This window comes from Papilio polytes, unplaced genomic scaffold, assembly GCF_000836215.1.
Source record: "Papilio polytes unplaced genomic scaffold, Ppol_1.0 DF822178.1, whole genome shotgun sequence".
Classification (NCBI taxonomy): domain Eukaryota; kingdom Metazoa; phylum Arthropoda; class Insecta; order Lepidoptera; family Papilionidae; genus Papilio; species Papilio polytes.
The window spans coordinates 4,493,236-4,507,660 of NW_013527026.1; the positions used below are offsets into that span (position 1 = coordinate 4,493,236).

The window sequence follows — 14,425 nt, forward strand, 5'->3', positions numbered from 1 at the left end:
CACTTTTCCTAACTCTTAGGACTCTGCTGATAAGTACCGGTCTTGTTGAAATGAAGTGCTTGCCGACCATGGGATCTTAGTTTATAAATCTAATGGAATATGAAAATAGAAATCATAAAAAAGAATTGTTGTGACAGGAAGTACTACTAAATCTAAAGTACTAAGGATTATAAATCAGAAAGCTAATCACTTTCTTAAGCAGTTGTCAAGATTAGCTTCCACAAACACAGATAAAACTGAAACAAATAGTAATTAGTATTCAGACAATTTTAATCGAATTGGATAAGAAACGGTTATTACGGAGCCAAAGAGTTAGAGGCCCAGTTTAATCTACTGCTCTACTTTAAAAAGGAAATGAAAATTAAACTGAAAAAAGTTGTTCGCTAGTCGAAACTCTGAAACCATCTCAAACGATTCCAGAAGTTGATTGCATAAAAAAAATTAAAAACAAAACAAATAGGAGCAACTTCAGAGGTGGGTAAGTGGGATACGGGGATAATGTCTGAGAAATTATGATGTTACTATATCATTATCATCATCATCATCATCAGTCTAAGGTCGTCCACTGCTGAAGGTTACTCTATATTAAACGTTAAATAACACTGTCAAAACATAACTCGTTTGCTCTTTGGTCGATTGTCACTTGTCACAAAACGTAGAGAACAGCTGTCATTTGTCAGTTGTTTGTCAGTCGGATTTTTGACGCCATTCAACAGACGTGTATTCATCCCAATTGTTATTTTTTACTATAAGTTTTTAAATGATTCTAAAAAATGTACATTTACGAGTTACCATTTGAAGTGAACAGAGAGTTGTGTAGATTGCTCGACAATGACGAAGAATGGAAGGAATTAGCTGGTGTTCATATGAGATATTCACCTTTTGATGTTAACGTGAGTATGATAATTTTAATTTTCGACGTAACATTTGGATTTTCCCTTGCGCGAGAGTCTCGAAACCCATTGGGTATTCCCAAAATCTCTTGTTGTTCTCACGTAAGCGGCACATTCATGTTATAAGTTAGTCTTACTAATAAAATTGCGAAAGTTTGTTTGTTAGAAGGTATCTTTTAAACAGATCTTAATGAAATTTTGCACATATGTAAAACATAGTCTGGAATAACACATTAACCACTATCCATCTCTTTAATTACGTGTGGACGGAGTTGCGGATAACAGTTTATTTATAAATTAAACTACAAAAATATGTATTCACATATTTCCTGTTTGAAACATGCTGATTTATAGTAAACATCTGGTCGATATAACTTCGTCAATGAAACTATTACAGCATAGTTATAAATTGAATGGTTTACACATGGAAATACCTTTTTCTTATTAACAATACCCATTTTCTATACTAATATTAAAAAGAGGAAAGATTTGTATTTTTTATTTATTGAAATAACTTAAAAACTACCGGGCTGATTTTAAAAGTTATAGTAACATGGACTGTATTTTTTAAAATCACGGGGACAAAGCCTAGAAAAAAACAGTCCTAAATAAACATACTTATGTTTCAGTAACTTATGACTAAGTACCTAATGCAGAGCATAAATGTGAGGCGAAACAAAATGCCAGGTGTCTTTTGTAGGGGTGAACTGCCTGTGTTTTCATTTACAAAACAAAACACCATCAATTAGTTGTCAAAGTTTTAAGAAACTCTCAATCTATATGTTAAAAGTCTATGGTAGTTCAAAATGTTTTAAAAGATGGAATCAAGATGTACTAATTTGTGACCCAATATTTTAACTATATTTTAGGAGATAGAAAGAGAAGCAAAGCATAAAGTATTATCACCGACCGCACAGCTGTTTATAAAATGGGGCCAACTTAACCATAGAGTAGAAGAACTTTTCATTCTTCTGTACCGAATGAAGCATGTACCAGCTCTGAGATGTTTAGTACCAGTAGTGGATAGCCGGTTCCACAGACTGTTAAGCAAGCATGATGTAACTCGAAGTGTTAAGTCAAAGAATTCTGATGTTGGTGAGTATTATGACATATCATAGATTAAAAATTCTATTATGGCAAAGAATAAATTGACATGATAGACTGGTATGATAGTGAGTTTGTAGTTTTAGACCAAATTAAGCTGATATTCTTTTATCTATACTTTGGAGAAGTATTGATAAGTTAAAATTTAGTGTATTAGCACTTAAGTTAAAAGTGTATGTAATACAATTTAACTGAATAGACACAATTTTAACTGAACGGTTAAAACAGTAGTTGTTGAATAATAAGTTTCTTATTATTATAAATTTTAATTCACATTTTACGAGATCGTTCTCAACATCTCCCCTATGTTATCCAATTCCTGTAGAGTCTGTCATCCGTCATCTCAGTCATTACTCCATTCATGATCATGTCACTTTTCACGCAATTCGTCCATCTCTTTCTAGGTCTACATCTACCGGTGTACCTCCACACTCATAACTAACATTCCTTGTTACATTTCATCCCTCATAACATGCCCATAGTACGCTAACCTTTACTCCTTAATTTCTCCAGTTATTTTTTTTCGTTTTTATAAAATCACAAATGCTATATATAAATGTATGATTTACGTCGGTTGCAAACCGGCACTATGCATTTACACGTCATTGATGTGAGGTCAATAACAAGGAAAATGGCATCAATTCTTAGTAAAAGTTGAATCCTAGTAGACAACATATCAAATGTTAAGTTTCCGATAAAAATATTGTCATTGTTAACGTAATTTTTTTTTTATTTAGATTCATTTACAGTCGCGGAAATTGTTATTTCATTGAAAAATTATTTTATTCCTTGCAACGAGATAACCGCCGCGTTTTGTAATTGTCAATTTGCCCTTATCCCTTATGAAGGGACGGCGCGGTCGTTGTAATTAGCCTTATATGATCTTTTTTATAAAGGCATTTAAATGCTGGTTATTGTTTCATCTTTTAAGGTACCGACAGATTACCTGACTGTACTTTACATATTTTCTGTCGAGGTAATTTTTTTATGAATGTGATTGTAAGTATTAATATATACAACAATCTTACTTCTTACTAATATTTTACATGCGAAAGTTTAGATGGATGGATGTTTGTTAGAGTTTGTAGCCTAAACGGCTGAACGGATCTCGATGAAATTTTGCATAGATGTAGAGGATAGTCTGGAAGAACACATAGGCAAATCACTTTTGTTTTTTTAATTTCCAAGCGGACGGAATCGAAAGCTATTCCAAACATGAACAATAGTATTGGATCTTATATTATATAAGGTGAATTTGAAAATGCTTATGTAAATCTTGCTTTCTCTTGAATCATCTTAAGTTTTCACTAAATATCACTTTAGAATATCTCAAAATTGCAATATTTAAATGAATAATCTTATATAGTATTCTCGTACGTAAAATCGGCCGGTGACGTCACACGCGACGCGGGTCGCGGTAAGTGTTAGTGGGAGGCGGGGGGCGATTGTTTACGATATTTCGTTTTATTTAAAAACTGGTTATATCTCGATCAAAACATGCGTCCGAAGATAATCCCTAAAATAGTTTAAGTATTTATTATATATTAGCTTTCGCCCGCGACTCCGTTCGCGTTGGATTCAAAAAACTGAGTAGCCTATGTGTTCTTCCAGACTATGTCTATGCCAAATTACATCTAGATCCATTCAGTCTTTTAGGCTACAAACATCCATCCATCTAAACATTATCATTTATAATATTAGTAAGATATTTTTTTTTAAATGCGATAGTTCTTTTGAAATGTTATCCCGTTTAGTATATTAATTTATTTTAAAATACGCCAATTTTTTATTATTTTCTTTTACAGATAATGTTAAACGTCCAGCAAAAATGGAAGGAAGTAACAGTTCAATACCGATACCTGTAATGCTCATGCAAAATGTAAGTTTTTTTTTACTTTTTTAAACTAAAAACTCTTGTACGTGTAATTTGACAGAGTAATGTGGATACGTTATGCTATGTCAATATTTACTTACTAAATGCAGAAAAATGTTTAATTTTTTCACAATAAGGAAAGTTCCACATATTTCTGGACAGGCTATACAAAAATTATACTATGCTATACTATATTATTATAGCGAAAGTTTAGATGGAGAGGCCTAGTTTTAGTCCCTTTTCCTATTCACCCTTTTCTTAAGAGGAAAAGATGGGAAGGAAATGTGGTGGAGAAGACGCATAGGAAGGGGAAATGTCCTCTTTATGTGCATCTCCCCCTCCGTCAATTAAGGATAGGTAACGCATCTACAATTGCGGATGTTTATGGGCAGCGGTCGCTTTCCATTTCGGTGGATTCAGGTGGCCGCTTGCTCGTTTGCCACCTTATGCTATAAAAAAAAGTTTGCCACCTAAACTTCTAAAAAAGGTGTCGATGAAAATTTGTCATAAATGTAGAACATAGTCTGGAAAAACAGGTAGCCTTCTTACTTTTTTTTATTCTATGCGGACGGAGTCGCAGGCAAGAGCTAGTAATAATAAAAATGTTTGAGTATTGCAAGCAGATATTCACTGTAAATGATATGCCAATTTTGTCTTCATTCAGAGTCTATTTTCCTTAAAACTTGAATTTAAAAATATTTCCAATCGTAAACAAATCATTTACAATTTTTATTTCCGAATACGATGTAGATGGTAAGGAAAGGTCATGTAAAAGCCTTTTATGGTTCGATTTACACCATGTTTTTAACTGCCAAGAGTTCAAAGGTTAAGGGTACGGACCGATATATCGGTTGTAGGTTCGAAGTTCATTCTACTACTAAAGCTAATACAGGGGTGGTCAACCCTTACGTGACGATGTATCATTTTTCGGCGTATTCCCAACCGTCACCCCGCTCTGTCCTCACGCGGAGACAGATAAGAAAAAAAAGTTTTATCCGTCCTAAATAAAAAAAATATATACTACTAGCTGTTCCTCCCGAATTCATCCGCATTAAATTATGAAAACTTTATTTTATTGTTTACATGTGTCAAATTATCAATTGCAAATGTCAAAATACCCCATACCTTACTATGGCAATTTTGCTTCCTTGATGTTAGCAGCAACTTATGTTCTTTCCCAGATTAGGGTTTTTATCCAAAACATTTTCCCCCTAAGTTGAATGGCGTGAAAATATATAGCCTAAAGCGTGACGTAATTGTAGGGCTTTTTATTGAAATAAGACTTATTCAAAAATATGCTGTAATTGCTGACATCTTAGGCAACGAAGAAGTGTGTGTTTACGCTTTATTATAATAGTATAGATATAGATAAAATATGTACTAAAACGACATTTATGTAGAGCGTCTTAAATAAACACGCTTTAACTCCAAATTGAATTGGAAATTTTATACCTCTGTCAGATAATTTACGATTATAAAGAAAAGTGCTAAGGTTCATTTTAGTATTGGCCAGTTTTTGTAATCGAAATTTACTTTCTTTTTCAGGGTATAAGTCATATGTTACCGAACATAAGGTCACTTGAAGCGCTAAGTAATGGAGACTCCAGTTTACAGTCCAGCTCGGTAAGTTGCCATGTTACTGTAAGATTGTGATTTTAGTCAATTTAAAGTTTCACTATTGTAATAAAAGTTTTTAAAATATTTTTATATGCCACTTTCGTCTATGACTTCGTCCGCGTGGAGTTACAAAAATCTTAATGAGTCGCCCATGTGGTATTCCAGACGATTCCTAATTTAAGCGAGATCCGTTAACCATTTAGGCTACAAACTCTAACAAACAAACTTTCGCTTTTATAATATTAGTAAGTAGTAATTAGCTGTCGACCGCGGCTTCGTCCGTCTGGAATAAAAAAGCGAGTATCCTATGTGTTCTTCCAGACTATTCTCTATGTCTTTACTTTCATCGAGATCCGTTCAGCGGTTTAAGCTACAAATTCTAACAAGGATCCATCTAAACTTTCGCATTTATAATATAGATTTAAGACCTGTCGCACCAAATTGTAAATTGTCTGATAATACAACGTGTAAAATATGTGATGGTAATATCGGAATTTATTACCTTATCTGATAGTGACGTCATTTTAAGCTATCTGAGACACTATCAGCCAGTGATGGGATAGGCCCTTAAATTTGTAATTTATTACGTAAAAATGTAAAGTAATTTCACTTAGTTTGTTTTAAACGTTCAGTATTAGTCATAAAATTGACTTTTTCCTGTTAATATGCCTAATGTTCAAAGTTCACGATAGGTCATAAATATAGGTTGTCAGTAACTTGTTTTGTGCGGTTTTATACAAATACATTAATATTTCAGATGTGTCGTTCTGAATGGTTAGTCATTTACCTTATTTGGGTAGTTGTATTCTTGCGAAATACATAAGAATACAATTTCGAAATATATGTTACTAATATGAAGAGGAAAGATTTGTATTTTTAAATAATAACTAAATCTGCGACTGAGTTCAAATAATTTCTCTGTTAAAATGCTACGTTCTTTGAGTAACATAGGCTATATTTTTTTTAATCCCACTTGGACGAATTTGCGAGTATAGTTATTATAAATGCGAAAGTTTTGATGGATGTTTCTTAGATTGTAGCCTAAACGGCTGAATGGATCTCAATGAAATTTGGCATAGATGTAGAGTGACTATGCTCTGAAGAAGCTGCTTGCTTTTTTTTTAATTCAACGCGGACTGTGTCACGGGTGAAATCTAGTGTTTCAAATATATTTGGCAACAAATGTTTGGAATTCGATGGCTCCTACGTACTATCCTAAGACGTAATTTTAATATTCATCATGTTTTTTTTTTATTGACTTGATGAGTAATCCAAAGAACTATGGATTTCGTTGTTTATAGTATGTCCATGTTTGACGCATATTAATCTCATGAATGTTTAGTTTTGTTTTGTGTTTTGTACTTTCACTACTTTACGTAGGAGCCACCGATGCGTTACAGTTTGACTGACAGTATTGGGTCGTTTGTATTCTCCCTTAGATCCTGCGCATTTGACTAAACTATCGCACAACTGTTAGTCACGCTTTGATTCGTAAGAGCTTACACTACTCGATTTTTAATTGTGCGACTAAACAGTTGAATTGGCTGCGAAATAATCGATAATCAACAGTTGTGCGATAGTGTAGTCATATGCCCGCTCTTATAAGGCAATTGTCAAAGTAACTACATGTTTTTAGAATAATACAAGTGGTGACGACTCTAATTTGAAAACGCCTTCAAATCTTAATGATGAGTTGATAAAGAAGATATCAGCAATACCAATGGTACATTACGAGGAACTGAAAGCAGCAACAGACAACTGGAGCGAAAGTAATCTATTAGGAAAAGGTGGATTCGGACAGGTTTATAAAGGTTAATATCATTTTTTTTTTATAATTTAGAGTGGCAAACGAACAAGCAGCCACCTGAATCCACCGAAATGGAAAGCGACCGCTGCCATAAACATCCGCAATTGCAAAACGTTGCCTACCCTTAATCGACGGAGGAGAAGACGCACATAAAGAGGACATTTCCCCTTCCTATGCGTCTCCACCGTTAAATCCACTGATCCTTCCCATCCTTTCCACTTAAGAAAAGGGTGGAAAGGGATAGGAACTAAAATTGGCCTCCGGCATCGCATCAGAGTAAACGCGGAATTGTTGACTTCACGCGCCTGTCTTCTGTGTGGTCGTGGTATTGCTGGGGCGAGCTGGTCCTACAGTGCGAAGATGTTAAAGCGGGCTCTACCGCTGTTACTTACCACTGTCATTACCAGCTCACTATATCCCCACTAAGATCGGAGTCTACCGTAAGTTAGGGACTAGGCCTTAGTCGGATTATTCCCAACCGTCACTCCCCGCTGTCCCCGCGTGGGGACAGATGAGAATAAAAGGTCCATCCGTTTCACCTTTTGTGATGAGGAAACGGTTAGAATTTATTTTGTTTAACGGTTTCATCTGTCATCTTATTGGCGATAGTGGGACTAAAAGGTGGGACGGATGAACCTATTATCATATGTCCTCACTTGTGGAAAAAGCGGGGTGACGGTTGGGAATAATCCCTTTAGTCAACCTGCAATGCGGGTTGACTTTATACGTCTTTGAATTTCTTCTCCGATATGTGGGTCATGACGTTTTCCTTCACCGTAAGTAGGTCGGGTTTCACATTTACATTGGTACGGTGGGATTCGAACCCGAGACCAGTAGATTACAAGTCAAGTATATACAATTTTTTTCCTCTTTATAATATTAGTCTTTTTATAGGTGTGTGGAAGCTGTCAGCTGTTGCTGTCAAACGTCTGTTGACAAGCGACTGCAGTAATAATAAGGAGTTGATAGGAGAAATGTGTCTCAATCAGTACAGACATGATAATATCCTACCACTTTACGGGTACAGTCTTGGTGGTAAGTATTTTGTTTTACACTTACAGACGAGGGAATATGCATGTATTTTTTTTAACGATTTTACTTTTTATAAAATAACCAGAAAAAAATGACGCGAAAATATTCAACCATTGAGCTAAAAATAATAAAATAATATTACGACCATTTTCTAGCGACTAAAACGCGACCGGAGTTGTCAATAGACAATTGACGTCAATCGTCTTATTCCATTCATAACATACGCTCAGATGTCACTTCGACATAAAACACAACAAAGTTTCTCAAGGTCAAAAAGTCAAAAATCGATTCATTTTTATTATTCCTGGTACAAATAAGTGGTAATTAATAATTCTATTCATTAATTTTTTATTTTATAGTTGGTTTTGATATCGTGTTTACAGTAAAATACTTCAAGAATTTATTTCAATATAAACTAACGTAAATGAACTGTGTATTGACAACACAGCGACGCCATATTAGATAAGCCACTTGCTTCGACCAATAGTGTGCGATTTAGAACTTAGCGAGGAAATTTGAAAAAAGACACTTTTTAATGATTAAATATTGCCACTAAATCACATTATATTTAAAAAAAAACTTTGTAGGACTGTTTTTATAGTAATAAAGTATACTTTAAAAAAGTTTGGTACAATTTGGCGTCATATGCATATTGCCTATTGAAAGATGTTGGGTAAGGTGGCGTATGTGATGATGATGATGTGTGTGGAGGTCCGGAGGCGTGCCTGGTGTACCAGTACATGTCTGGCGGGTCGCTGGAGAAGCGGCTGCGCTGCCGCACCGCGCACCCGCCGCTCACCTGGCCGCAGCGCTACAAGATCGCACACGGCGTCGCCAGGTACTGTACACACGATATATACACAAATTACACATTCACCACCACCTCACCTCACCACACTAACGTCCCTTGACCCTTAAATACATGATTAACTGTGGTAGAGCCCGCTTTAACAGCTTCGCAATACAACGACCACATGGACGGGCGTCAAGTAGGAGCAATTCCGTGTACGCAAGTGTGGTGCCGGAAACCCAACTTTAGGCCCTTTTTCTTCCCACCCTTTTTCTCATAAAAATAGGATGGAACATGGATTTCATGCATAGAAGGGTAAGTATCCTCTTTATATGCATCTTCTCCGTCGATTTAGGGTAAGCAACGCATCTGCTATTGCGCATGTCTATGGCAGCGGTGGCTTCGCCATTTTGGCGGATTCAGGTGGCCGCTTGCTCGTTTGCCACCTTATAACGTAAAAAAAGTCAATACAATGCAGCTTATGTTTCTATATGAATAAAATTCGGTTAATCATACACGGCTAGTTCCTTTTTATCCCTTTTTGCACTCGCTGCTATCTAATTATTTGTAGAAAGTGCAGTTTGTTTCGAATAAGGCAATCTTTCCTAAAAAGAAACACTGGTGATCTCCGCGATTCATCATCCACTAGCCCTTATCCCTTATGGAGGGTCGGCACAGTATGTGCTGCTCTTCCATACATCTCTATCAGCCGTCATATCTGAATCCACTCCTTTCTTAAGCATATCTTTCACACAATCCATCCATACTTTCCTCCGTCTTCCTCTTCTTTCGTAGCCATCCACATTCAATCTTAACGCTTTCTGGTTTATGTCCCCATCTCGTCGCATAACATGTCCATACCACGCTAACCTTTTGCTTCTCAATTTCTCCACCACTGGCGCTACTTTCAAACTACTTTCTGCGATTATTTATATGAAATTCGAAAATCACATTGGTTCAAGTTTGATTTTCCAGAGGTCTTCAATATCTGCACACGATGGCGGGCACCCCCCTCATCCATGGCGACATCAAGCCTGGCAACATCCTGCTGGACCAGTGCATCATGCCCAAGATCGGAGACTTCGGTCTCGCGAGGAAGGGACCATATGGGGAAGAACGAACTCATATGAAAGTTTCAAGGTAATTTATTTATTTCTTTATAGAAAAAAATACTTTTTCCCATCATCATCATCATCATCACCAGCTCACTATACGTCCCCACCGAGGGGCTCGGAGCCTACCCTAATATGGGGTGACTAGGCCTTTTCCTATATGACTGATATAATATTTCCTTATTTACTCAATTATATTAAGATCTAGCTGTTCCCGTACGGCTTCATCCGCATGAAATTATGAAAATTTTATTTTATTTTTTACATTTGTCAAATTATCAATAGTAAATGTCAAAATGTTACGGACGGTTCTAAAAGCGATCAGGGTCTAGGGGTTGGCATTTATGACCAAACTGTAAATCAGAGCTTTGGATACAAAATTAATTCGGATGTTTCAATAATGACTTTGGAACTCATTGCAATATCACAGGCATTGTATTATTCTATCCGCCGTCAAGTAAATAATATTGCCATATTTACTGACAGCAAGAGCGCTTTACAACATCTAGCTCGTTGCGCCTCTGGTTACAGAGGACTAACGATAGCCTATGATGTCCTAAAATCTATTTATACCTTGCTGAATAGTGGTTCAGAGGTGAGGCTGCAATGGGTTCCAGCTCATGTTGGTCTAAAGGGAAACGAGCTGGCAGATCGTACAGCTAAGCTAGCGGCTGTTAGTGATAATGTTCTGGACTTTATTCCTGATCACGTAGAATATATATCTAAATTCAAAATTTCATGCATCAAAATTTGGAATCACATGTATCAAGAAATTTCAAAACAGAAAGGCATTTGGTATAGGGCCATACAAAGCGAGCCACTCAATTATCCCTGGTTCTCGGGCGGGTTGAGCAGAATACATGTGAGAGCAGCGCTAAGACTACGATCTGGCCACTATCCAACAGCAAGTTTTGGATATCTGATGAGGAAAAACCTGTCGCCTAATTGCGAGATATGCAGAAAACCAGAAGATATCCAACACTTGCTGTTGGAGTGTGAGAGAAACAGACGGGAGCGCGAGCTAATTTTCCGGGAGCTAAAGCTCAACCCGTCCGACGTAGGCATAATTATGTCAATATTGGCTGAGCCAGCATCTGAAGCGGCTGTACGATTATGCCAGCTCGTTTCTTAGGATCTAGTAGCAGCACTATGGGATTGACATGTCTTTCCCAAGACAAAAATCCCCTTTACCCAAGTAAGATTAAAAAAAAAAATGTCAAAATGACATGACAACCTTGGCAATCTTTCTTTCTTGATGTTGGCAGCAACTTATGGTCTCTTTTCCACTTTAGGGTTTTTGTCCAAAATATTTACCCCTAAGTTAATTGGCGTGAAAATATTCAAAAATGTGATGTAATTGCTGACGGGCAACAAAGAAGTGTGCGTTTACGCTTTATTATAATACGTATAGATATAGGTGAATTGAAAATGAATAAAAAATGTCCCTATAGCTAATCAAAAATGTAAAAATAAAATATACTCTAACTTCTTTTCTTACATCTTACTAGTATTATAAATGTGAAAGTTTAGATGGATGTTTGTTAATTTGTAGCCTAAACTGCTGACCGGATCTCGTTGAAATTTGGAAAACATCTACACTATAATATTATAAAGAGGAAAGATTTATATTTGTTTGTATTGAAAAAACTCTTAATCTACTGGGTCGATTTTAAAAATTCTTTCACCGTTAGAAAGGAAAGGAAAATTTATCTGTGAGTAACATTGGCTATGTTTCTTATTATTAATTCCACAAGGACGAAGTCAAGAACGACAACTAGTATAGAATATAGTCTGGCAGAACACATTGGCTACTTACTAAGTTATTTTCAAATTTAAATGGAGTCTTGGGGTGTTATTTCGGAATAATTCAAATATATGTATAAAATCAACTCTCAGCAGAGTTGATTAAATACTAGTCACCCTTAGGGTAGGTTTAGAGCCCCTTAGTAATGTCTTATAGTGAGTTATTGCTTATTTCCGCAGAGTTCACGGCACGCGGCCGTATTTACCTGACGAGTACTTACGCTCCCACTACCTGTCGCCGGCAGTGGACGTGTTCAGCTACGGCGTGGTGATGCTGGAGCTGGCCACCGCGCTGCCAGTGCTGGACAGGACCAGGACAGTCCAGTTGCTGAGGGACTACATCATACAGTTACAGAACAGACCCGCTTTAGATCTAGGTATGTATTATGTTGAGATACGTTTTGTAATAATTTGGAGTATCCGTCTCGAAGGACCATTTATTAAAGTTGCGTTTTTAATAATTACCGTTACCATGACGACCTTGCTTTCTTGTCAGCTTGTGGTTTTTATCCCTTTCCCCCGTTTTTTCAATTTATTTATCTCTTAAGTTTAATAGCGTGGAAACATATAGACTATAGCGTGTCGTATGCAAGTTTTTTTTTTTTTTATAAAAAAAAGTGTTATTCAAAAACATGCTGTGATTGCTGATATGCTACGTAACTAAGTAGTGTGTGATGCTTTATTATATTAGTTTAGATTTTGATTTGTCTCCAGCTCGAAGGACCATTTGTAAAGATTATTTTTTATGAGAGTTCGTCTACGACTTCGTTTACACAATTATTTTTAATGGTCGTCTATGTTCCCTCGTATATTTCTTTCCGTCAGTCTCGTCAAAATCGGTCCAGTCTTGACAAATTACCCAATTTTTATAGATACAAGTTTGATAGATATTTAATATAAGAGATCTCTGTAAGGCAGTTAAGCAAAATGAGAATGCCAAGTCGAGTAAGTTAAGTATAACTTGGCAGCGTCCCTCGAGGACCGCAACATCCAGGGCAGCGTGCACTCCAACCCCGCGCTGTGCAGGGAGATCATCTACATCGGGCTGCACTGTACGCGCTACGAGCGGCACGAGCGGCCCGCCATGCTGCACGTCTACAAGCAGCTGGACAGCATGCATGTACCTGACTGCTACTGACCATCATCAGCTCACTTTAGGTCCCCACCGAGGGGTTTGGAGCCTACCCTAAGATTTTTTTATGGGCGGCTCTGTGCCGCCCTCTCGTCAGCATCCTCTTGCCCTTATCCCTTACGGAGGGTCAGCACAGTATGTGCTACTCTTCCATATATCTCTATCAGCCGTCATATCTGAATCCACTTCTTTCTTAAAGATATCCTCTTTCACACAATCCATCCATACTTTCTTCGGTCTTCCTCTTCCTTTGTAGCCTTATTCATTCTTAACACTTTCAGGTTTATGTCCCCATCGTCTCGTGGCATAACATGTCGCCCTCTCGTACTCCTAATATAAAGATCAGGGACTTTTTTGACCTGGGTACTTTTATCTTCTTTTTTATTTTGTTTTTTTTTTTGTAAAAACATTGAATAAGACGATTGACGTTTGTCTCATGTCAACTCCGGTGGCGTTTTAGTCGCTATTTATTATTTTTAGCTCAATGGTTGAATATTTTCGCGTCAATTTTTTTTCTGGTTATTTTATGACAAGTAGAAGCGTTTAAAAATAGAAAAAAAATACATGCATATTTGAATTTATATATATTTATAGTTTCCTATTGAAATTATACATAAAATTGCATTGAGTGAAGAATAATGTATACTAAAGGAGGACAATGTATACTGAGAGTGTATTATACAGAAGTAGGACGTAGTATACACAAAAAGGATGTCATTTCGAAGATATCTAGATGTCAGTGCCATTTTATTTATCTATTTCTGCTAAAAAGCATCTGAAAGTATCTTGAATTATACATTGTATGGGGCGTGCTCAATGTATGGATAATTGTATGAATGTGGATGAAATGTAGGTTAATTATGTATACTAAATTTAATGTGAGTATTACTGTAGTTAAAGTAAAATTAATTACTTGAATAAAAAGGTTATTTTTTTTAAGATATTAAGTAAATGAAATGTAATAAACGATTCGTTTTTTATAGTGCCTTAAAGAATGAATTCTTAATATATTTACAATCTATTTTTATAAGTTTTATTATTAAGTGTAAATAAGTGAAACTGTGACTTAAAGTTGTATTTTAATAAGGAATAAAGTTTATTTTTTTAATTATTGTGTATTTTTTTCCTAGACCTATGACCGAATGCTATATAACCGCAGATATTTAAAATATGTATACAGTTAAGGTCGAAGTATAGAAAAATCTGTTTTGGCCTATAACAGTTTGTCAAATTAAAATTTATACAGAGACCAAAACCTTTTA

At 36.1% G+C, this 14,425-nt stretch overlaps 1 protein-coding gene across 1 annotated transcript; it reads left to right on the forward strand.

Moving 5' to 3' along the window:
- The first annotated feature begins 699 nt into the window (after window positions 1-699).
- Window positions 700-13,343, forward strand: LOC106106745 (serine/threonine-protein kinase pelle). The gene is made up of 10 exons (XM_013287393.1): window positions 700-893; window positions 1,763-1,988; window positions 3,803-3,876; window positions 5,416-5,493; window positions 7,124-7,298; window positions 8,189-8,329; window positions 9,038-9,164; window positions 10,092-10,256; window positions 12,212-12,408; window positions 13,000-13,343. The coding sequence occupies exons 1-10, from the start codon at window positions 774-776 to the stop codon at window positions 13,167-13,169; spliced, it is 1,473 nt and encodes a 490-aa protein (XP_013142847.1). The 5' UTR covers window positions 700-773; the 3' UTR covers window positions 13,170-13,343.
- The last annotated feature ends 1,082 nt before the right edge of the window (window positions 13,344-14,425 follow it).